We start from the raw sequence: 26,313 nt of genomic DNA on the forward strand, positions 1-26,313 counted from the left end.
ACATAGGTATTTCTAGCAAAAATATATATATTAATGACCTACAGTTTCAAATGAAACATCCAAATTGGTCCAAACAATTCTTACCTCAGTGACCACAATAATTACATTATTAAAATCCCATCTTATTTAGCTATTGCCCTCATTTATTTACTCACTTAAATATTTGCCAAGAGCCAAGTTACCAAACAATTCAATGTGATTTGACATAAGTTAGTTTTACAGTCCTGTAAAACTAACCATAGTAGAGGTATACCCCAAACCAGATTCTGCTAAAGACAGCATAGCTCTGCTAAGACACAATTTATGTTCTAACTTCAAAAATTCAATATTTCTGTGACACAAACAAATACTTCAATTTGTTTCTATGTATGAAACAATATGATTTGCATGTGAATCAGTAGAATCTCATGCTTTGTGCATCTCAAATTCATATTCATACATTCTGTCAGTGTCACATATTTTAGCCTAGAATCCTACATAGTAGAAATGTAGGGAAAGCTACTTATATGACACATTGCAACCCAATAGACATAACAGCCACAAGAGAGGCAAGGAGTATATTTGACATGAAAACAAAGGGGCAGAGAGGTCACAATAATAATATTGGCTAATTGACAATGTTCAGTCTTAGAAAGAAGTGGCTAACAGCACACAGGTTGCTATTGTAAACTACAGCTTTGTGTTAGAAACATATGTACATAATTTTCCACAACTATAGCTGCTTAGTAAGCAAAACAGCAATTCTTGGTGAAGGCAGGCACAGTACTGTATCGGGATCATAGCTATATGAGAGATACTGAACTAGTAAATCTACAACTTTGGCTTCATAACTGACTCCATATATATTGTGCTATCACATCTGAATGTTGCACTAATTATTAACAGCTATGTGTATAAGTAAACCAACAGCCAATTTTCCAATTAAATAGGTATTTTATGCCAAAATGTGATATATAACACATAATTTTTAATGCCAATGTTATATTTATATCAGAGTACTCAAAAGTGGGAACTAAAGTAACTTAATAATCTAGCATCATTAACATTTTAAGTATAGCATTATATTCAAGAATCATTTTGAGGCCTAGGTATCCAAGATTTTTCTAGCTCAGGATGCGGCATTAGGATTCAAGAATGAGATTCACAAGAGCTTGACATCAGGAGCCTCTTCAAAGTGCAGAAGGATATCCATCAACACAGCAATTGTCCCTCTCTATGGTGGTGGAATGATCTGAGAGAATTACAACTGTCCCATTATTACTTTCTTTTTGGCATCTAATTAAAACTTTTCAACTGCTATCAGTCTTTTACATTTTCCTTTTATTGATCTGCTGACTAAACAGTCTTATGTCTCTTAACTTGTCATTTTTTTATTACAGTGCCGTGTTTGTCTTTCTTATAATTTTGTCTACACTGTAGCAAGATCTCTTGTGGATGAAAGGTGAGACATAAAATTTTTTAAATACATTAAATAAACCTACAAGGCTATTTCTTCACACTGTGTTTAAACCACTATACGTATTGATGGTCTGGAAAGTAGCAGCTCGGAGATAAATACAGTACTGAGCAGAGAATTTGTCACAAAAGCAAACCCAAAGCCAGTAAGTAATCAAATTCTGACTGCTCATCGGACAAAACTGAAGAGAGCTGATTGTGAAAGTGCTATGTAGTAAACCAATTCAATATCAGCAAGGTAGCAAGTTTGAGACAGCACCTACTCAAGCATGGCACCATAAAAACAACTGCAAAGTAGCAGAAAAAGAAAGGGAAACGAAGGACCTGGTTGGCCACTGACAGAGATAGTAAAAATGGGATCAGGATCATTAGAGTTGTGAAAAATCAAAAGTGCCTCCTCCCCTCCCTCTATATTCTACAAGACAGCTTAGCAAAAAAATGAGTCACACATATTTTTTGCGTTTATACAACTTCCTGATGACATTACAAATGTGAACATTGTTAGTGTTCACAACAGTGAAATTTCATGATCTTAATCTGTGGGTCATTCTCCCCACCAAAAATCTAGTATTTTTGTTTAAGAGAAGCTATACTCCCAGAAGAAAGCAGAGATGTTTTCCTGACTATGCTAGTTTACCTATGTACGACTGGGTGAATTCAGAAAAATACAGAAAACATTCTCAAATCCATATGATATTAAAATTCAGTGCCAGAATAGGCAAAGATTCCACCCCAAACTAACAGGATAATTCTACAGAGAATTACACAGGTTCATTGAGTCAGCCTTGAACATGAGATCTTTGCCTCACTTTTGAAAGAAGCTGATATTTTACCTTTATTTTCTCTCAGTAGCACAAGGGCTGGAAATATTAAGAACCTTAAAATCACATGAATGACAGAAACATCACATTGGAAGACACATGCATTTTTGCACATTTAATTTTCAGGATACACCACACTATAGGAAGAGAGAAGCAAGATGAAATGGGGCAGAACTTAAACATCCAAAATCCATAGCTAATTTTATACTGCTGCTAAAAAAATCACAAACTAAAAATCACAGCACATCACAGATAAAACAATACTTTTTATGGTTTTATGGTTAAAAAGATAGAAAGGGCAACTATGATCATTAGCTAAAGACAACAAATAACATGATTGTTCTACTACGGGAGCTCACACAAGCGCACTCCCTTGCCATAAGTTGGGCAAAAACTTCAGTGGAAGAGCAAGGAACCATTACTAAGAACTTGGTTTGTGAAGAATGAATGGATGAGGCTGGAAGATCTTCAGATAGTGGAATCTGGTACATAAGATTTTGAAATACTGCTTCAGTCCCAGTTTTGCAGACGAGATAAGGAGTAACAGGATAATCTTAAGTGCCAATATGACCAGAAGGATAACAACACATCTAACTTTATAAGAAATGTACAAAAGACAATTAAAAGAATGTGGCAAATGCATATCCTTTGCAGACCAAATGATAGGTTCATATAAAACAGCTAGCATGAGAACACTACATAAAACTGACAACAACAGCATTATGATATTATAGAAGCTTTTCCCTTGGTCTAGACATTGGTCACACTAGATAAGGATGCTGGGCTACTTACTTGGCTCAAATGAAGTATAAGCATGAACATCAGGAAGTGGCACAAAGGGCTGGCATAAATAAAACGGTGAGAAACACCATGACATCAAATACTGAATTGTCTCACAAAAGACCAAGGTCCCCAAAAGGGCAGCACAAGAAAAACTAAGAGTGTTCTATACAGTGTCTCCACGTGTGGCTCTTCATGGCCAGCAAAAACAAAATAACTAGATGAAGTTAAATAGCTGGCCTAAAGAACAGACATCACAGGGAGAATGATACAATAGGACTAAATGGCCTAAAGACTACCTAAAGTGTTGGCATATGGAAGACCACCATTCAAGTAAATCACATCAAGCCATCTCAAGAAGGAAGAAATTGTAGTGGGTCATACCAATTAACATTAAGAAGCTGCTACACAAAATACAGCAACAAGCCACACTGGGCAGTTTTCAGGGCCTTAACATCCTAGATAGTCCACTAGTACAAAACACTAGCTCCGCTACAATGCAATAAACAAAATCTAAACCCAAGAGAAAGTAGCCTGCCATGTTTCTCAATGTGCATCATGCAGAACAAACCAACCTCCTCCCAGCTTGGACTCTTCCTCTTCATACTTGGAAGGCAAGTGGCACAGGACAGTCTTTGCTCTTTAGCCAACAGGTATGCGGAAATGAGGGTGAAACTAGGTACACTCTCAAGTTCAGCTATAAACGAAATTCCCACTCTCTGACATTACCTCCTTGCACTCTACTGCTTCGGCAGACAGTTCACCCCAGGGATGGAATAGGGCCAATGGGGGAGTAAAGAAGTGAAAAAGGAAAAGTTGCCATGGAGGAGGGGAAGGCAAGTTTCTGCTCTCTACTTATGTGGGGGAATGGCAGATTAAGACAATGAAATGTCACTGGCACTTCATTGTCTATCACCTCACACTTTTTTTTCTAAACTGATATGCACATATTTAATGAATTGAAAATTGGACTGTTTGCTGGGCTATCTGGAAAAGAAATCAGGTGAACAAGGCCAGGCAATTGCTACTCCTACCTCTTCCTACTTGCCCCCTCTCTCTGGGTTACACAGCAGAGAACTGAAGCAATCAGCACTGCTAGTAGCATCTTTATACATTTACTTGTTCACCCTCTGGCTAGGCAGTGCTGAATACTGGGTGCTGTGCCACTGCCCAGACAGACTGAAATACGTATTATCTTTATCCAAATTACCTTCACAGACTTATTCTCACTGTGGTGCAGCAGACAGGGGCAAGGCCAGTGGCTCCAATCCTGAACATACAGAAAGAGGCTATAGACATGTAAATGTGCAACTGGATGCACATTCCCTTGCTAGCGCACCTGAGTACACTAAATGTAGATTATAATACTGTAAGAATTTGACCCTACAAATCCATCCTTCCTAGTCAGTCAACCATAGACAAATAAAAAGAAAACAGAAGGGACTGTTGCTACAAGAAGAACAATTATTAATTCCACTTGCCAATTTACTCTTAGCAGCCAAACTTGGTCCAATCCTCTTTACTGTCCAAGAAAGGTGAAGAGTGAACAAGAAGCACCTCCCCAAGCAAGGGTCTACAAGTGATCAGAAATAGACTATGACCACTATTTTTAATTCTCAAATGCACAGCATTTCACAATGAGGTGGGAAGGACAAGTGATTTTACAAAGGCAACAAAAAGCTGCTCTGTACTAAGTATTGCTTCCACTCTACCCCGAGCGCTTCTACACAACCCAAGCGCTTCTACACAACCAGGAGGAACAGTGGGTGTGGGCAACATAGCCAGTCACTGCTTAGCTTACCTGTTTACCCTCCGACCCCTGGGCAAATGATAGTTATATGGAAAGGATGCTGCTACTGCCAACACGTTGCCCAACCTGTGAGAAGGTTGTGCATGTACCCAAAAAGGCTGGGCCACACCAAGCCCATCTAGGTAGTCACCGACTCACTTCCTTGCTAGCTCTCTCTCCGTGCAGTTGGGAGGAGACTAGCCTAACTAACTCCAAGCCGCCCAGCACCCTGCCCTGGTTAAGCAGGTACACTGTGCATCACCAGTTGCTACATCTGTCACCTTGCACTTCTCCACACATCTGCTGGGTGTCAGGGATGGGGTCGACTGCTTCCTACTGCATTATCAAAAGAGCAAATAGTAGGTGGCAGTTCACACATGTATTTTCTGAACAGTGCTACAGGGCCCAATCCTACATCTCTCGCAGCCCACATAACACAAGCAACAATCCGCTACTCTGCCCATCCATCTCTCTTGGTGGTGCTCTGTGAGGATCTGAACTAATGGGGCAAGTCGAAAACAAGCCCTTTGCCAAATGTCCCCTATAAACCTGGTACCTCTCAAGCAGAGACACTGAGAAGTTGGTCTGAGCAGGTTCAGGAAGGGACAGGCATCTAATATATAAAGCAGGTTGGGTGACAGGAGCAACTGGAGAAAGCAAGATGGCCAGAAGAGGGGGAGTAAGGACACCGGGGGAATTTACCTGAGCGAGGGAGCACCAAGGAGTTGGTACAAGTCACCTCTGACCTCAGGGGGCCCCCTCCTCCCTCCTCAGGGGGCACGCCCCGTGCCTCCCTCACCCACTCCTCCGCCCCTCTCTGCAAGAGGGTCGGCCCCTCCCATTGCTGGGCAGAGGGGATCGCTGTGACGCACTCAGGGGCCCTGGGCGCGCAGGAGAAAAGGGGAGGGGAACCCACGAGCGGAAAAGAAACCAACGGCCGCAGCCTCGCCGCGCAGCCCCTCCACCCTCCCTGCCGCTACAGATGGTTCCGTCCAAAGCCCCCACGCAAGAGAATTGATGGTCCGGCCCATCTCTTCCCCACCCCCTCTCATCGGGTCACTCACAATCTCTCCTCATCTCCGCTCGGCGCCGCCGCCATTTTCTTCGCAGCGAAGAACCCGCGGGGGGGGAGGGGGGAAACCGAGCCGGAGAGGAAACCCGAAGCGGCAATCCCCGCCCCTTCGCTGTAATTGGACGCCGGGTTCCATCACTCAGAAGCCCTTCACAGAATTATTGGTCGGTGCTCTTGTACACGGGCGAGTCTGCCCTGCTACCGGCGACCGTTAGAATTGGCGGGAAGCGCTGTCAGTTACAACGATACAAAGTAGGCTGCGGACAGATGCCCGCGCTGTTTCTGATTGGACCATGAATCTTACCTACCCAATGATAGGCCCGTTGGCTCATCGGTCACTGAGCAGGAGGGTGGTGTGGAGTCGTAGGTTTTGGCGTTTTTGAAATGTAACGTATCTAACGGCTTGTTTTGTTTTGTTTTGTTTTCCAAACTGGTTCAGCAGTTTGGACAGCCAGGCTGTTAGCCGTCATGCTGCAGATGCCTTCAAAATGCTGAAAGCGTGTGCCAAGGATCGTTTCTTTCATATGTTCATCTTTCCTTTAGTGATACCAAGGTCATATTTCTTCAGCCAGTATATTATTTGTTCTCTCCGTGATCATCTGTGTGGTAGCAATGTGTGCAGTCTCTTAATACTAACCATTTTGCGTGGTTATATTGTTTCAAACTCAGCTTTCACTGCCCACCAGATACTAGCACTGTCATAAGAAGGCCACGTTCACCCACCGAGGTAGCACAGCCTCATCAAATGTGCCCCAGAAGAGCTGCATATTGTAGTTACATTATTTTCTCATAGATTTACTTCCCAGCCCATTTAGAAACAAAAACTCATGCAACCCATTTTCACAAGCGTCCCAAAACTGTCTCATTCTCAGAGAATTTAGTGCAGAGCTGTATCTTTCCTCATTCATTGCATCTGGGTAAACATGGCAGAGCCTTTCTGTTGTTTTTAACAAGACCCTGGTGTAGTTGAGAGTTCCATTCCCTCAGCAAATGCATAAATACACATATTCAGTGGATCCACAAAATTATGGCAAAAATCACACCAGGATAGTCGCTTTCACGTAAATATTCACAATATGACAACAGTGTTAGATCAGTTTTGCAATATCACCGCATATGTTTGATTAACTAATTTAAATCAAAGAGATTCTTCATTATTCATTTGTAAAAATTATTTTCCTTTGGCTTTTTTCTTTGTTATTTAAAATTCAACCCGTTCGTATGGTCTGGCACATAATGTGGCAAAGAAGAAGAACAGGAAATATATATATAATTTCAAAAACAGTTTGTATTTGTGCTCTACAGTCGCTTCAGTTGAAGGGTTTAATTCACTAAAGTGTTGCCATAGCTCTCAACATATGCATAAAAATTAATGTATTTATAATTTGTCTATGGAACTCACCTGCACCATACTGCAGTGAGTGAGAAGCTAATCTTTTATGCAAAATTGTGCTTAAATAATTTTAATCTGTTTGAATATTCGGGTAAATAAGACTGGAAAGGATCAAAGACTAACTGCAACAGTGTATGTATACTAAAAGCCCCACTGAAGCTAATGGGCTCAGTCAGTGGCAAGTATGCATAGGACTGCAATCTCACAGGGCCTTGGCCTGGTGGGGCTCACGTGGGTAAAGGGTATAACATTTAAAATATAACCTAACTTTTATTAAAACTGTTTTGACAGCCTAGGCCTCATGTTCATGGAGGACAAAACATTTAAAATATACCCCAATGTTTGTTTTGATGTTTCTTAATTTTTTTTTTAACATACTGACGGTCTCAGAAAATGTAATCAGTCTAGACCACTCTTGACTTCTGTCAGCCACTGTCATCTCAATATATGTACATTTAAGCTGCATCAAAATGCATTAGTACAGACCTAATAGTTTCCAAAGAAATCAAGTTCTGCTTCTGATGAAGTGTGTTTAGCATAGAGACTTTAGCACTTTTTCTAACAATCGTACATGGGATTTTTAGATTTTCTCTACACATTTTTTAAACGTACGTTTTTTACAATACTTTAACAAAGTGGTGATATTTATACTGTACTTTATATATACAAAGAAATTTTAAATAAAAAAGTGTTGAAACATGTACATAAATAAAACAGAGGGTCAAATGCACGATCACAACAAAGTAAATATCTAGCTTTATATATAAAAGGGCCTTAATCTGATGATAGAGCACATTTTGTGCATGCAAAAGGTATCAGAATTGTTCTTTAGTACTTAGAGTTTGGTAGGGAAAGATTCCTGATTAAAATCCCGAAGTATAGTTACCAGTCAATATTGTAGAAAGACAGAAGTCAGCTAAATAACCCAATGATCTCACAGAGTATAAACCAGTTTCTTGTTTTCTAGTATTAACCAATGAAGATACATGTGTGATAAAAACAATAATATAATACAATTACATAATTCATTTGATTAAGGGGTAAAAAATAAAATTTGTTATTAAAAAGAACATCCATCAGCCTATAGATTCAATATTAATATTCAAAATAATTAGAATACAGTATTCACAAGATGTACACAAAGATATAAAAAATAAGAACACTATCATTTTAATACTACTGTTAACAACTAGGTGTATAGCAGCCAATTTTTAAAAACAAGGTTAACTGATGGCAGCTAGTTAACAGTATAACTGATGGCAATTAGTTAACAGTATAACTTTTTTCTTATACAATTATGCAGTTTTTGACAATGTAGCAATCTCCAATTTTGTGATACAGTCACTTAAGTTAGGCATATTTGGTGTCCCCCAGTGTTTCACATAATAACTAAAGAAGCTGAAATAAAATTGGAAGATTAATAGTGTTTTCTTTTTATTATCCCATGGTACAGCAAACAACTTCCTCGTCAATTGTCTATTCCTTTTAAAACACTATACTATATAATATTTTACTATATAATTATATGTACAGTCCTTTTTGTTTTGTTTTAATATATGATCCCAAAATTGTTCTTTATCAATATCTACAATCTCAAATGTAAGTTTCAAAAGCTAGGGCAAGTGTTTATGTAATGTGAAATGGTGCTGGCATGTATGGAATTTTTTTTTTTTTTTTTTTTTTTTTTGTTAAAAGGAAGAAAACTGAAAATGTGTATACCTTCTTGATGGATGTTAATTCCATTAAAGTAAATAGGACTATTTTTCACATCAGGCACTCAACCAGGTAACCTCTTAAATATGCAAGCAAAATATTTTAAACAGAATGCAGAAATTATCTTTTAGTGTTACAATCCTCTAGTACTTGCTTACCTGAAAGTAAGTACCATTGCAGTGCCAGTTACCTGACTAAATATATTTAGGATTGCACAGATACTGTATTTTCAACATACTCCCCCCCTTCCACTGTATTAAAAGAGTACTTAAGTTTGTATTCATATGCACAAATACTTAGCAGTAATGTGCATTTACCTTTACACTACACAACTGTTTAGAATAAAATGCTTTGAAAATAAATTGATTGCCTTTGTTCAAATATACTAAATTTTGTAGTTCTTATAATATTATTGGCAAATTGATTAAAGTGTAACGGATAGTTACTGGTACATGTCAATGTGTTTTGAAGCTTGAGACCAGGATTTCCCTTGTCAATAATTTCCCAAATTCCTCAGCAATGTGTAACAAGCCACAATTCTAATCACAGTCACCAAGAATTGAACCCAATTGAAACTCAGTGGAACTTCTATTAAACATGTTTAGGCCTACACTACTTAACCACTTAAGTTTGCCGAAGCAGTTTATGTACACTGCTTGTCCTTTACACACCATTACGAAGCAGGAGTACTTCATATTGGTGGCTTCTAGTACTAATAAATAATTATTTTTCCATTGAAATATGCAAATGGAAGTTCATCTGCCTTTCCACACTAATCTGGAGATATAGTGCCTTTTCTGTGTGTACATCCTACAGTGTTATATTCACAGTAGTGCTGTTTACCACACTTCTGTATTTTATAAGAACCATAGTTTTGATGTGAATAACAGTGATTTTTGGCTAGTTAAACCTCGACATAAATGCACTACAATTTTCTAATGCCCACCCTTTTCATCACTTGCTTATTTTTTTAGTAATAGGAATACATCCTTCTACAGTAACTATGTTTTTACACAATAATTACATTTAAATGATAGTTAAATGTACTTAAATCAAACAGACCAGAATCCAATTAAATATTTATTTACTTTGGCATAACTGTAAAGGCATAGCCCGGACTAGCAAATTGCCTCTTATTAATCAGGTCCCAACTGAACACCTAGGTGCATACGATGTGACATACAAGTAGGAATTAAATCAGACTCATTAGTCAAGGACTATTTGAGTTATGCCATTGCACTTAAGGCCAGTGTAAATATTTGATTGTATTCTGGTACAATATTAAAGAGCTTTACCATAATAATATGTCTGTCTGTCTGTCTAACTAACTAGACCTATGAGTGATAAAGGACCTTTTTCAGACACTTCCACTTTAGGTAAGTAACGTAGTTAATGGCTGTAGCTGGAAATGCCTTATTACAGTTTTAAAGAGCATTATCAAGGTATAATGCAATATCCTTATAAAACTGTTGTTTTCTGTAAAGTAGTACCCTTTCTGAATTCACTTCAGTACGTTGATATGAAATGTACACATGACTGAGAATGTAAAGGTGTAATGTTTGGTATGTTTTTCAAAGAAAGAAAGAATACTTACAGTTATGCTTATTGATTAAAGATTGAGGTGTTAATTGCTGTACTCTACAGTGCGAACAACAACAGTGCACATCTTAAGTTTTGCTAGTGGGGGAAAGAGAAGGAAAATACAATAAAATTGAAAATTGCCACCATCATAACAAACAAAGGGAGATTTCATTATATAAGGTTGAACAGTTTAAAAACTTGAAATATTTCAGCATTGTAACTAATAAAAAATACATGTATATATAAAAAACAGACATGAGCAAAATATTTTTAAATTTACTATTAAATTAACAGTAACATTTTCCCCAAAATTTCAAATTTTGAAGAACTTCCTTATTAAAAAAAAAACCGGAAAATATCCCAACATTTTCTATGTTTTTAAAAATTTTCCAGGCTTTCAAAATCTCTGTGTCAATTGCATACTCATAAAATGAGACTCCAAAAATTGAATTGTTATCATACAGTAAGGTCACTTGCCCTATAATCCAATGCTTCTTTATTTAGATACAATTTACATCACACCCAAACTACATACTGAGCTCAATGTACAAGTTTAAAAGCCACAGATTAAGTTAAAAGGTATGGAAAAATCTTGTATGCAATACAAAATGGGAGTCCTTAAGACACAGACATTTAATAGCAGTTTTGGTCTCATTTGAAATGGAAATACATAGGTAATAGATAACAAAATACTTTACATACTTTTGTAGGAAGAATTTAATCAAACACCATTCTGTACCCTTATATTATTTTCTGTTTCCCATATCCTCTATTGCAGATAGTTGTGCACTGATTTTTCATGTTCGTCTTCTGTATTTCACAGTTGAAATGCAGTTAGAGTCAATTGTAAAACTACATTAAACACAAAAGAGGGTTGTCTCTCTACCCAAATAATATTTTTGTTAAGATTCTCTGAGAAGTAGTAAATAATGCATATTTGTCTATGATTGTAATATGCACCATATTACATCTTGATTGTAATAAATAAAAATGAGAGGCCAGTAATACAAACCATATAAAGCATATTTTCTGGCAGACTTTAAAACCATGGCCAAAAATAATTTCCCTTGTGTTTCTTTCATTTATCTTCAACTTGTTCTAACAGTAATTTGGGTATGAAAGATGAAGACAATTTTTAATGTGTTAAGTTTTATTTGGTTTATTTACATAGCTTGAATTTTAAAAGTGTATTTGTATAAACACCATTTTAAAGATGTTTAATGATTACCCAAAAGATGTATAACAGAAATTTTGTCTGAAAATTAAAAGCTCCAGTCTAAAATGTGAAACAATATTCCAAAATACAAAGCACTAATCTTTAGACTCATGGGGTAAATTAAAAATACTAATATCTTATAAAAAGCGGAACAGAACAGAAAATTGGTTCTAACAAATTGTGATATTAGCATCATCATAATCTTAGAACTGCAGAGCTGAAAGGATCCTGTGTTCATTGCAATTCAGCAACCAAAATCCAGCTACTAAAAAGCCAAACAAAATGTGCAGTATTGAAATATTATATACAGATCGCCACACAAATTAGTAATGCAATAATACAAAATATCAATTTTTAAATGAAATGATCACCTTTGAAGAGAGACAAGCTACTATTCAATATGCTATATAAAATGTTATGATAAAAATGGAGTATTAAAATCCAAACATACAAGTAATTAATGAAAAGTGCAGAAATTAAACCTCTGGAGTATAAAGAAAAGGCGAAAATGTGAACTATTGAAATAACAGTGTGAAAAACAGAATTACTGTATAAAAATAAGTACGGTATGTGCCATGGATTACAGAAACACATTTCTACTTAAACCAGAATCACTCTACAGTAATTTGTTTTAGCATTATGATAATAAATCTATTGAATAATTAGACTTAACTCACAGCTCTCCTACTTATTTGGGGTCAGCATTAAGTGCCAAAAGAAATGAAAAACGTCTTATTTATCTCCCTGGACTATACTGTACTCCAGATATTTTCCTAATGCACATGGATGAATTTATGTCTATTATTTCAGCTTTTTCCTTCATTTTTTAAATGGCAAACTTTATTATGCCCCATCTGAAATAAATGGGTACCTAATGAAAACTGCATATTGAAGGTATTTAAGATTGAAAATAACTCACATGGGGCAATATGTCTCAGTAACAACTGACTGTTTTGTATTGATGTAACAAGAAATGCAAGACATTGTAAACTACAATTCTGCATCTGAGCTCAAATTGCAGAATTTGATTTATACTGAAAAGACAAAATAGCTCCTGTGGGCTTGAAGTCAGCCCATCAGTCTCATAAACTTCAAGGAACTTGAACAAAACACTAGAACTTCAGGAAAGCATTCCACAGCAGATCCTACCCATCTAATTTTGTGTGCGCGTGCATTGTTTTTAATAGATTAAACATTTCATACTGGAAATTACCAGAGCATATTCCAGTGGAATCCTGTTGTTCCCACAATGATGTGCTCTATATGTCTCCAGCCAGAACAATAGGCTGAATTCCTACAGATGGTATCCACCAGACTTCAGCGACTTCCCTTGGGTCTCTACGTCAAGAGATATACATCTACCTGCCCATTTACAGATATACCACTTACATATAACATATCACAATTGTAAGAACACTCTTCTTTCTAAGGCATATAAAAGACAAAAGACACATAAAAGGTAGCTTGTATATACATACACCTCAAGTCATCAGATAAATCAAGGCTGGTGTGTATTCCATTTGCCTTCATCAGCTATCAGCAGGATATATCAGATTTACCTCTTAAATCTATCAGTGGAAAATTGATTTGTCCTGTTGTTAGCATGCATTCATGAAACACTCAAGCATGAACAGAAAGACAGCATCAGTGCCTTGACTGCCATTTCACATGCTGGAGCAAATAAGGTTTATTTTTAACTGTGACAACTGTGTTTTTCAATTTTGAGTTGTCAGTGATATGATCAGATTAAACAATTTTCTTCCAATGGAAAATGTTTAGTCTTGTTTTCAAGTGTTAAACTGTATATGATTGTATTTGTTTATCCAATGTCTTATTTTAACCAAATGCAGCTACGTACACTACATTCTAGACTGAAAGATTAGTGCAGAGGTGAGGGTGCTTAACTATTTCCAGCATCCCCCATTGCCACAATTGTCTGAGAAATCCAAAATAAGACAAAAGGAGCAAAATATAATTATCCTTTTGCTAATCAGGTTAACAACTGATATCAGGTCCATAGGTCCATTGAGTCAATGCAAAATTTCTGAAAAAACCCCCTGCAAAACCAAAATGTTAAATGCAGACTTTTCTGCTGGTGCTCAGAGATATTGATTCATGTTCAAACTGGTATAATATTGTGATATTTACAGCCTACCTCTGTCTCTCTATTGATGTAAGCCCAATATTTTCCCTATTAAGGGTGTATAAGAATGTAGTGTTTTTAAATGCAAATTATTCCCTGTTAAATGTGCATAAGAATATACAATTTTGAAATAAAAGCAATAAAAACATAACTATCAAATATTATTGAAAAAATTTCAAATTATTTTAGATAACACCCATAACTATCAAAATATAAAAACTAACTTTAATATTTGTATCCAGAATTCTTATTCGTAGGTTATATGAAGGTACAGTACTGGTGTTTGACCAGAGATCATGTAGACAAAATTGTGCACAATATACATTGCCACTGACACAAAAGGGTAGGTGAAATTTTCTAATACTTCTTACAGCCCCTCAAGGCCACCCATGAAAATTGCTTCTAATGCACTCTCTAGAACATGATGGAGAAGAGGATATAAGTGATAATAATTTTACATATTTTATTAGTGCAGATCTGCACAAAATAAAATAAAATGAATGGAAGATGTGTTTGTTTATGGAACAAGAGGTCTGAGTGAAATTCATTATATCAAAGGTATTTAAAGATAGTATTAAATTTGGTAATTGTTACCAGGGGGAAATTGGCTATTGAATGGACAAAGTAATGTTACAATCTAATAACCAATATAAAGCAAATACGGACTGTAATATACAGTACAGTACATGCTTACATAGTAAGATGTAAGGAAGATAACAAAAAGTATTTTTTACATTTTAAATGTTTATGTGTAATGTAGTCACTTTTTGAACTGGTGCAATGTCTGTCTCAATGAAAGTATACTACCCTCAATAATCTGAAACTGAACCTATTATATGGAGCATTGCAAGCATAGCTGTTATATGTTTTTGATGTTTCTCCCTATATACAGTATGTTAAATATATTTGGATTTGTGCTTCCATATTACATATTATTTATAAACAAGCTGTAATATAAGATATAGTTTTAATACAAATATTTATTATTAAAACCTCAGCTGGCATGTATTAAGTTTGAGCAGCATCTCTCTCCTGTCTCCCACAGGAAGGTATGTCTCTACAAAGAAAATGCCTGCTGTTAAAACACATGTGCATAAACTGAGAATGTTGTTGTTTGCTTCTTCTTTTTTTTGCCGTATGCACATTTAATCAATCATATACCCACCTACAGTGTGGCAAATGATATTAAAGAAAGTGAAACATACTTCTAAGCAGATGTGCTATATAATTATTGGCTGAAATCCAGTAGCAAGTTGCAACTAAAATAGTCCATTGAATCAGTGGGAATTTAATGAGTCAACACATAGGTAAGTTCCATTGATTTAATGGGCTTACTCTAGTTACAACTTACATCTGGATTTCAGCTTTAATATTTTAATCAGGTAACCATCCTAGCTACAGTATATGCGCATATAATTTGACATCTGAACATGGCCAAGTTTGCATATGAAGCTACAGTTTGTATGTCACAGCCAATAAATTAGCATCCAAGCCATATATGGACAGATTCTTTTTATGTTGTGGTGAAGCTTAACAACACAATCCTGTGCATGTCTTCTTAGACATTAATGCTGCTGAGTTACTTAGGACTCAGAGAAGAATATACTGTATTGCAGCTTAAGTGTAATATTTTTCCATAATGCCATAAGAGTTGTCTTCTCCGAGTCTTCCCCATGACAGGCCTTACGGGTTAAGTATTGGTGAGTGCGTGATCTTGCACCTACTTTCTGAATTGCTTTCCATAACTGGCTGCTGCATTAAAGACCTTTCTAGGTTTTGGGAGCAGAGAATGTATTGTTATTTGATCTAGCAGATACACCAGAGTTACCCTGTTTCCCCGAAAATAAGACCTAACCTGAAAATTAATCCCTAGTACGAATTTTCGGGATGCTCATAACATAAGCCCTACCCCAAAAATAAGCCCTAGTTAAATGAAACTCTGCCCTCCACCATTGTGCAAAATAAAACTTCCCCTGAAAATAAGCCCTAATGTGGTTTTTGGAGCAAAAATTAATATAAAACCCTCTCTTATTTTCAGGGAAACACAGTACTGATCAGTTACAAGAGATCCAATGACCTTTCCTCAGCAGAATACTAATCTTGCGGGACTACTGCATTTCCTCAGTACTCACATTTCCCTTTTTCTCTAAGACAATGTAATTACTCTTATCAGTTTAGCAATTGTGATTCTGACTATAGTGTAGACTGGTTGCTGTATTGTTTCAGACAACTACTGAACACTATCAGGGCTAGTCTAAGACATTTTTTAAAATTGAAATTGTACCACCCTCTTAACATGGGGATCAACATGGTTCCCAAACTACTGGGGACTTTTCCTACACATATCATTGGAATGGGTAGACATGTGCAAGAGCATGGGTTAAATATGTTCTGTTCAATGTATTTGTGTCATACTCTGGTGCATTAATCATATCCAATACCTGTTGCCTCACTGGTCATCTAAACCTTGCTAACCTGTACTGAAAATAATCACAGATATACTTATCAGGCAAAATCCAAAGAGACAAAACAAGACAAGACAAGACAAAAACATGTGGCACCTTGAAGACTAAATATTATAGTTTATTGTAAACTTTCATGTACATTAAAATATAATAGTCTTTAAGGTAGTTTTGTTTTGTTTTGTTTCTTTGGATTTTGCCTGATATACTTGCATAGACTAACATGGCTACCTTTTCCAAAACTACAGATATACTTGTTGAGGCTTGCCTGCAGCCTTGTATGATTGTAGAGGTGATGCTGTAAATTCCATTTTTTTAACATTTTTTATTATTGTTGTTGTTATTTACAATTTGTCATTGGTTTTCCTTTTAAAAACTCAAAATTTGATTTGGCTATTTCCACTGGCAATTGTATTTTTACAGGAATGTCCTCTAACAAGCTGTCTTTTAATTTATGCATAGTAAAATTTGACAACTTCACAGTGCCCAGTGATTTTCAATTGGTGAGTGTAAATAAAATATGGAGGGAGTGAAATATCATTTGGCTAATGAAATCTAGGATTCTGGAACAGGACCGAATGGGATGCTGGCATGATCTTGCAAAAAGATAAGAGAGATTTGTGGGATCAGTACACTGGACAGCTCCCTGTGGATAAGGTGTCAGGTGGCGTGCAAGAGACCCAGAGCAACAAATTAGGAATGCTCCAGGGATTGTCTAATTATGCCGGGGTTATCTTTTCTCTCTGTCGCTCTGAAAAAAAGTGTTGCTTCTTAAAGGGGCCATTTCCTTTTTTTTAAAGCTTTAGCTCCATCAAGATTGGGAAAGAGTGGATTTACAGTATATTTTTACAGCCAAGCTATGCAAAAGTTTCCAACATTTAAGTAGTTATATATTCATGCTTGTAACCAAAATATATAAGATACAAAAAGACACAAAAAGCAAAGAAAGCATACACGAAGCATTGCTTCTGAGCTACAATTAACTTCACATTAATATATCAGACTATCAAAAGTGCATACTTAAACTCTCCAGCAAATTCAAACCCAATGCCAAATTCAAATCCTGAAACCTACTTGCAACTCTTTCACTGCTGCTTAGAAATTGACCCCACCAGGACTGAGACTGTAGGAACCTTTCAGAATCTCTGGTGTCAGGTAATAGCAGGAAAGATAATAGCATGGCTGTCTTCTTGGGTAAAGCTGATGCTGGCTTTTAGGACTAGCCTTCTATAGGATACTCCAGCAAAGTGAAAATTTCCAGGTTATGGCCTGGGAGTAACTTCTTGACCATATCTTCTTTCATCCAGATCTGAGATCATGATGAACTAATGTTTAGTTTCATATTCATCAACAACAAAGTTCTGACTTTTCATTTGTTTTTGATTAAAAGCAGTCTGGAAGATTCCAGTTTTAAGTGGAAACGAGGTGAAAGAAGAAATAACTATAACTTTTTGCTTACAGCTGTTTTTGAAAAGGTGTTTCCTACCAAAAAATGCCACAGGATCCAAATACATATTTTGAACATTTTTTAATCTGGAACAGCGCAAGGAGAAAAGGAGTAGAAATGGTTAGTTTGAGGAATTAAAAGCAACCAGCATGGAAAGCATTAAGGAGTACCTTTCTCCTGCCTTTTTTTTTTACTTGACCACTCAACATTCTAGCCTCCCAAGGCTGATGTATAATGTGTGTTTATAGGCACACCTACACACACACACACACGTACACATTGCTCAGTTACAAGTGGGTTTTTGTGTTTTTATTTGGTCTAACATATGGGTTGCCTTTCTGTTTAGCAAAACTGCAGCAGAGGGCACTGTTATCCTACTATAGCTACAGCTATGCAGAGGAGTACATAAACCTAGAGAAGTTCAGTTGTCCTGACAGAACAGAGTATTTACCCTGGAAATCCATATGCTGATTAGACTTGTATCACTTACTGTTTAAAACAAAACTATACATGGGTTAGTTAGCATCTCCAAGATCTTCAAGAGGGATAAGCTGTCCTTACTTCTATCTTTGCTAGATATAGCTGGAAATACATTATTCTGACTTAGTCAAAACACTTCTGTTTTGAATCCAATTAATTAACATTCTGTAATTCATATCGGCAGTTGGGCCAATATCTACATTCTTTGTGATAGCGAGGAATCAGTTTGGGAGAAGAATTCTGTCTTATTCAACAGTACAAAAATCAAAACTGGACAGTGAGTTCATACAGTCTGTGTAGAAGAAAGATCTCTATGCTTTCTTCTTTTCCAAAGGCAAATGTAACCCAGTATTCTCTTGATGGCTGTCAGGTCAGAGATTCTGAAGCCTGAACATACTCCTAAGAGACCTACAGAACTTTATAGACCTTTAGGGAAAAATCAGAAGCCTGTGTTTGTCACAGCTGGTATTTTTATCCTAATTGAAGGTTAATTCCAGAAAAACTAGACAATAATTGACAATCATATCAAAATTCCATCGACTATCAAGGTATAAGTCTTTTCACTGTTGCCATGTTTCCAGGCAATTTCATTCTAATTCTACAAGCTTTATTTATCTACACTGCTTTTATGTTCCATAAGCACAAAATACTTAAGAGTTGTAAAAATACAAATGTTTTACAGCTGTGGAAAACTGTAGGCATAAATGATTAAAAATATATGAAAATTAAACTTAAATTGTAGGCGAATATTTAAGTTATACTTCATCCAAAATGCAGTAAAATATATTTTAAGAGTTAAAAAAACTGAATGAGAATGTTTCAGTTACATTCTAAAAATGCAAGAGCTTGTATTTACATTTAAACTGCCTGGAAAATTATCAAAGTTGTTTAAAAAAAGATCATATAAGATAGAAAAACATCTTAGCCTTTAAGCATATTACTAGACAGACATAAAATATTATTTTCAATACTCACCCAGCCAAGCCAGTTTCAATTTATGGAGGGAAATGCATGATGATTGTTGTTGGCATCTGGAAATTAAGCTGATATGCTGCTACATGATTGTTGCTCTTGGATGTCTGGTGCCCAAAGTGGTGTGGAGTTGTGATGATGTGATGAATGCCCACATTTGTATGCCTTATGTATGTGTTTCTTATCTCCCTATATTTATAATTCTTTCAGTTTTCCACACTTACCCCATCTGTAAACAACCTATTTTCCAGAGCTTAGAGTAATAATACTCTGTACTGTTATGCTAAGCCTGTCGCCCTGAAATCCTGAACACTGTGAACGCAAAATATAATCACCAAGAGGATGCACTAAAGGACTTACAAACACTGTTTCATGTTTACACATTTTAACATAAACAAATTCATTATACATTAAACATGTTTAGCTGTCAGGATGTTATTGTTTAGTGACTTTGCTGGCTAGAGAGCCAGCTAATTTTTTGGGGGGAGGGAACTGTTATGGTAAAATATTATTATAGCCTCGATTTTTTAAAAGAACTTTCATTTTCCGGGTGATTTTTTTCTTTATCCGCTTCAGTATTTTACACTTTATGCACATAAATTTCAAACCTTGACAGTCAAGTGTTAGTCTGAAAAATAAGGAACTAGTTTTGAATCCATTAATTAGCACAATATCTCTTGGAACTTGTAAACAAATGCAATGTTGCATTTGTTGCAGATTTTTGCATCTAAAGAATCTGCATTTAGCAAAAGTCTACTCAGAACTCAATGTAACCTAATCCCAAATATGTCGTTATGGGATTACAGCCTTAGTTCCTTTAAAACTGCATATTTTATCAAAGTTTCTGGTAGTTTGCAATAATTCGGAATGTTATAATCCTATGCAGGCTGTAAAGAGTCCTAAAAAGTAATTTTAGGTACTTTGCAGAAGGAGCATTTATAACTTTTCAAATTCTCTGTAAATTCTTTGCACTGTTCATAACAGAAATTTCCTGTCATCCAGATGTCATTCACTTTATCTCACCTTATACTACTACTTTTTCATACTGTAGTCTTTTGACCCTCCCAAAGCTTTGTCCCTGAACAATGTTTAGCCCTATGGCTCTTTCTATATGTGTGTGCAGCCAGAGTGGAAATCTTCTGGTAGGAATCTTTCAATTCCACAATTTGAAATATTCAGTTAACAATTACTCTTATTTAAAAAAAAAAAACATTCATATGAACATGGAACTGATGGAACTGGGGCAGTGCTTCAGATAGGTGGAACACTTACTAGTTTACAGATTAGTACTACAGAATCCCCAGTCCTGTAGACAAACACCAGTAAATCCTATAGCCTTTCAGAACCAAACAACAGAAAGATGCAGTATGGAAAAGATAGCAAATACTCCTGGAAGAGCCCTGAGAGACTAGGCAGCAAAATATCTGATGAAGTTCAAAAGAATTACTTTCAAATTAAGGCACAGGAGAGAGAAAGACCAACCTTCACACTACTTTCCTTGTTTCTAAAAGGGTTGCTACATCAGCAGATGCACTGCACAGGGCTTCTTTCAGTGTGTGTCCCATTTGGAAAAGATCCTGAGGAATGCTGGAGAATCATGGTGGCTGTATCAGATAATGTTGCCAACAAAGAAGATCCATACATATTGTTTGCTCTGTCCTCTCAGACCAAGTGTTTCTCCAATTTCTTCTTCGTGGCCTCTGTGAATGCACACAAATGGGTTAGACTGCACCTGCGTAGGACCCCTCGGAATCTTCTAGAGCTTAAAGACATGTGATTAGTAGGATGTTTCCCCATGGCATGCATGCTCTGCCCGCCCGTAATACCTCCGTTCCTTCTTGCCACCGCTGAGATCGGACTCTTTCACGACATCTAGAGCTGTTTTGAATTATTACCTATTTCACGGGGTTTTTTTACTCTGGTCTGGCTTCCTGACTACTGTTTGTGTTTCTGGAGTACTTTGACCTTTGGACTGGCTTTGTTTACGATTACAATTGTCGGATTTGGATTGACTACCTTTTTGTGATTTCTGGATTACTGACCTTTGGACTGATTACCGTTTCTGATTTTGCTTAAGGACTTTATCGTGATTTTCTGCTTCTAATCTATTTTGCTTTTGACTTGGACTGGCAATCGGTGACGTTTTCCCATGAGCTGTTCTCTTCCCCCCCTTCTTCTGTTCCTGTCAATTTTTATTGCCTCATCAGGTCCGTTTAAGCGCTGTACGTCATGTGCTAATAAGATCCCCTTCACGGACAGCCATGACCACTGCTTATTTTGTTTAGGGGAGAGGCGCCAGACCCACTCCTGTCCAGAGTGAAAGAAGTTTACCAAGCCTGCCCTTAAGCTCCACTTACAGCGGCTTCATTCATACTTGTGGGAGAAGTCTTTAACACCCTCGAGCTCGGCAGACATGGAGCCTACCTTGACTCCTGCTCCTCTTACTCCTTGTTCCAAGCCTGCTGCTTCATTGGCTCCTGCCACCCCTTCTCTGCAGGCTTCTTCAAAAGCACCTAAACCAAAAAAGTCTTCGGCATTTATGTCGAGTTTGATACCGAAATCGCCCGCAGTAAAGGATCCTAAGAAAAATAAAGAGATGGTTAAGCAGAAAACGCCTAAACATTCTGCTAAATTTACCCATCCTCGGGAGCTTCCTCCAGTTTGAGTTTCTCTTCCATCACCAATACTCGAGGAATTGTCCAGAGAGTTACCAGCCTCTCTTTCTGAAGTGGGTGATTCTGTACCTCCACCACAGACTCAGGCTTCAGTATCGATACCAAGCCTATCTCCCACTCATAGCCATTCTGAGGCTGATGTGATCTTCAGCCCGGCCTCGGCCCATTCAAGCCCTATGTGACAGTAATTCAAGAGTTGAACTCGAAGGTGTCGCCACAGCAGTCTCCTCCATGTAAATGGCTGGCTAAACATCAGCACATCTATCCAGCCCGACAGTATCCTCAGTACTGGGAGGTTATAGTTCTTCCTCGTCTGTCTTGACGTTGGGTGTTCTTGATTTATGAGGAGCCTTTGTATGTAGAGGTCGATCGAAGGGGTGACCGACGTCAATACCATGGGGATGACCTCGACCTTGATCCCTACTCTGATGGCAGCAATTATGTAAGGTAAAAAAGAGTGTGTTATTTCTATGCCTCTTCTTCCTCCCCATCGCCCTCTCCTCCTCAGCATCGACATCAAGCTTATTATCAGCTTGACCCTCCGCCATCGAAGCCGGCTTCTAAATGTCACATATCTCAGCAAGACATTTCTCAGCAAGCGCTCCATCCGTCGAAGCGTCCTCATGTCCCTTCGGTACTGTCATCCTCGGTATCGCAACTGAGAACATCTCACGTCCGGTCTTCTTGTGAAGGTGCTTCTTCAAAAGTTTCTCACCCACCTGAAACATACACTTCGGCACTGAATCCTCCAGCTCCAGCCCATGTATCAAGAAGTCACTGTCACTCACCTTCTCCACCTCTTTCTGTTGCGAGGAGTTCTTCAGTATCATCGGTCTCTGAACAGGATCCCTGTAAGGATCCACCTTGCAGAGAATCTCCTTCAAATCTGCCAACTCCTGATTCAGATGTTGCTGATCTCCATCCTCCATCTCCATCTGAGGACTTTACACAATACTCGCAGTTGATTCTCCACATGGCTAAATCTTTTGAGCTTGACATAGAGCAACCCCATCCTCCCAAGCAGGAACTCGTCTTTGACTACATTAATAAAGATAAGTCCCCCCCCCCAATTGAGTTTGGCTTTCATTCCAAATATGCTGGACCTCATAAAAGAATCATGGAATCATGGTCTCTTCAGATTTCTAGGCATGTTGAGAATCATTACAGAACGCATGGCAGTGACACTACTTTCCTCACTAAACATCCCGCACCTAATTCTGTCATAGTACAATCTAATCAATCATGAGCTGAAAACCGGTCAAAGGTTACACCCACCAACAGAGAAAGGTGAAAGCTGGATGTTCTGGGCCATCGACTTTACTGTCTGGCTTCATTTGTTATGAGAGTGTCAAATTATCAGGCAGCTATGGGGTTTATAAGAAGCAGTTATGGAACAAGGTTTTGCCAGTTCTCCAGGCTGCTCCGGAGGAGACTAGGGCCAGTATTCTCAATGCTCACCTGGAAGCGACAACATTGGCTAAACAGCAGCGTTAAGCATCCCATCACATAGCTGATGCAGCATCTAAGGGCCATGACATCGGCTATTGCACTCAGGAGGCATGCTTGGCTGCATTCAGTGGGGATCACGGATGATGCTAGATCCCATATTGAAAACATTTCCATTTGATTGATTTGGCCTGTTTAATGAGAAGATAGATGAGGTGATGGACAATTGACATAAATTAGACATTGATCTAGTCTGGAGATAGACACCTTCTGTTGCAATTCCAAAAATAAGAAGCTGACGACATATACCAAGATCCAGGTCTATAGAGCCTGTGTCCTGAGCACACTCCTGTACTGCAGTGAGTCCTGGATCCTTTGTGCATGGCAGGAGAGGAAGCTGAACACATTCCATATGCGTTGTCTCTGATGCATTTTTGGTATCACCTGGCAGGACAACGTTCCAAAAAGAGTAGTCCTAGATTGAGGTGGAATTTTTAGTATGTATAAGTTACTGAAACAGCGACGTCTACGTTGGCTTGGGCATGTTGTGAGAATGGCTGATGGTTGGATTCCAAAAGATCTCCTATATGGAGAATTAGTGCAGGGAAATTGCCCCAGAGGGAGAACACAGCTGTGATACAAGGATATCTGCTAGTGGGATCTGAAAGCCTTAGGAATGGACCTCAACAGATGGGAAACCCTGATATCTGAGCGTTCAGCCTGGAGGCAGGCAGTGCATGATGGACTCTCCCAGTTTGAAGAGACCCTTGTCCATCAGGCCGAGGCAAAGAGGCAGTCCTGAAAGCAGCAAAATCAGGGAGCTGGACAGGGGACATATTGTATTTGTCTTCAGTGTGGAAGGGATTGTCACTCTCGAATTGGCCTTCTCAGCGGCACTAGCCGCTGTTCCAAGTCCTCTATACAGAGCATGTTACCATAGTCTCTTGAGACTGAAGGATGCCTGTGATGATGATGATGATGATGATGAAAGTTTGGCTGAAATCTGGTGATGCAACAGAATAATGACCCCAAACTGCAACTGGTCCAGAATCGAGCTGCGCGGCTGGTGAGTGGTGGGGCCGCTAGAGAACACATCAAGCCGATTCTGTTCAAGTTACAATGGCTACCAGTTGCTGCCCGGGCCTAATTCAAAGTGTTTGTTTTGACATATAAAGCCCTAAATGGCTTGGGCCCTGGATACCTGAAGGACCGCCTCCTTCCATATGAGCCTACCCGGCAGTTAAGATCTAGCCAGGGGGCCCTTTTGAAAGAGCCGGCCCTCAAGGAGGTAAGAGGGATGGCTTGTAGACAAAGGGCCTTTTCGGCAGCTGCCCCCAGACTATGGAATGCCCTCCCAACTGAAATTCATCTGGCGCCGACATTGATGACATTTCAGCACCAGGTCAAAACCTTCCTGTTCCAGAAGGCTTTTAACTGAAATAACATCAACTATGGGTCCTGGTGGCAATTTTAATTGTATTTTAATCATTTTATTTTTTATTGAATTTTTATTGAATTTTAATTGTTGTAAGCTACCCAGAGACCTTTGGGTAGAGTGGGCGGCATATTAAATAAATAAATAAATAAATAAATAAATAAATAAATAAATAAATAAATAAATAAATAAATAAATAAATAAATAAATAAATAAATACAATTACTTCAAGGTATTGCTTCTAAAGGTGGTTCTACAGGTTATTGAATCGTAAGATGTACTTAGTATTTCACACATGACTTCTCCATTTTGGCTTTATTTTTGTGAAATAAATCATAACACAGTGTAATACTATGTCATGTGTTGTTGTTCATCTGAGATTGTATTTATCTAATTTTGAGACCTGCCAAGGACCTGATGATTTTCATTATGTCCTGATACATAAAACCATTGAATTCAAAGGGGATGCACTTTCTTTTTCACATGACTGTATGTTGCTCTGCACAGCAACTAACCTGCATTTTCAAGTACAAGAAGGATTCAGGGAGGGGTAAAGCTGTGACTGTGTAGAAATCCAATCCATGCAACACTTATATGCATGCAATTTATGCCCCACCACTTGTACAAAAGAAGATCTAGCAAATGGCTGAGATAACGCTATCAAAGTAGCCTTCTTTTGGTCAAAAATAATCTAATTATCTTAATGTTTTAATTAATTTCTAATTTTACCTATATTTCATGTACATCCATAATTTTAAATTGTGTAGTGCTCTGTTACGAATAAAGAAAAAAACCCCAAATGCCCCCTTTATCCTGAAAAGACCTTACTGTCTGTTGTGGTTCCAACCTCCTTGCCCACCTTGGGCCCTTCCTTGGAAGTGTTGAATGGGGATAAATTAGCTTTTAATTTGACCAGGGACAGCTGCTGTGTGCTAATCCCTCACATTTAATTTCTTCCCCTGTTCTTTGCCTCTCCCTGTGGATTGAAAAGGATAATCCACTCCTCCTCTAGTCAGCACCTCCTTTTTTCTCCTCTGAGTCAAATAGGTTAGAGACCTTCAGTGACAGCAAGACTCACGTGCAATTTAAAGCAACACAAAGAATTTACTGTATGCTGTTTATATACTTACCCATAGCACTCAAAGTACTCTGGGTGTTTTACAATTTAATTATGCAAGCTACACATTTAAATCTTTGTCTCTTTTTTCCCCCTAGGAGGATCCTCTTGCCTTTTGCTGGTAGTACAACAGACAGAAATGCAACAGATGAACCATTTCCCTAATGGGAAGTGGTGGGCATAAATATCTCCCTATTGCATCCCCTTAAAAAACAGCATCCTTGCCAGGAAGAAAAGGTGGCTCCTCTACTGTTTGATCTCACCCTCCTCTGAGTGCAGCCAGTGTCCCCATCATCTTTAACCCCATAGTTTTCCA

At 37.9% G+C, this 26,313-nt stretch overlaps 1 protein-coding gene and 1 long non-coding RNA gene across 5 annotated transcripts in view; one reads left to right on the forward strand and one right to left on the reverse strand.

Moving 5' to 3' along the window:
• MECP2 (methyl-CpG binding protein 2) overlaps positions 1-6,011 on the reverse strand; it is a 99,746-nt gene extending 93,735 nt beyond the window's left edge. Inside the window, exon 1 of one of the 2 annotated variants that reach the window (XM_020793068.3) lies at positions 5,910-6,011. In XM_020793068.3, the coding sequence (XP_020648727.1) occupies positions 5,910-5,944 (35 nt within the window). In that variant the 5' untranslated portion in view covers positions 5,945-6,011. Of the gene's footprint in view, positions 1-5,547; positions 5,680-5,909 lie in introns of those variants that run through there. The other variant, XM_072991452.2, reaches the window with a different exon arrangement.
• A 153-nt stretch (positions 6,012-6,164) lies between these two features.
• On the forward strand, positions 6,165-26,231 carry LOC110078670 (uncharacterized). 3 transcript variants are annotated; one of them, XR_012084097.2, is made up of 5 exons: positions 6,165-6,303; positions 10,356-10,399; positions 14,962-15,012; positions 16,849-16,928; positions 26,096-26,231. It is a non-coding gene; the product is annotated as an uncharacterized LOC110078670 (long non-coding RNA). The 3 variants fall into 3 exon arrangements; XR_013542286.1 differs by lacking the exon at positions 16,849-16,928 and having other exon boundaries at positions 26,096-26,214; XR_012084098.2 differs by lacking the exons at positions 14,962-15,012; positions 16,849-16,928 and having other exon boundaries at positions 26,096-26,220.
• The last annotated feature ends 82 nt before the right edge of the window (positions 26,232-26,313 follow it).

This window comes from Pogona vitticeps, chromosome 2 (genome assembly GCF_051106095.1).
Source record: "Pogona vitticeps strain Pit_001003342236 chromosome 2, PviZW2.1, whole genome shotgun sequence".
Lineage (NCBI taxonomy): Eukaryota > Metazoa > Chordata > Lepidosauria > Squamata > Agamidae > Pogona > Pogona vitticeps.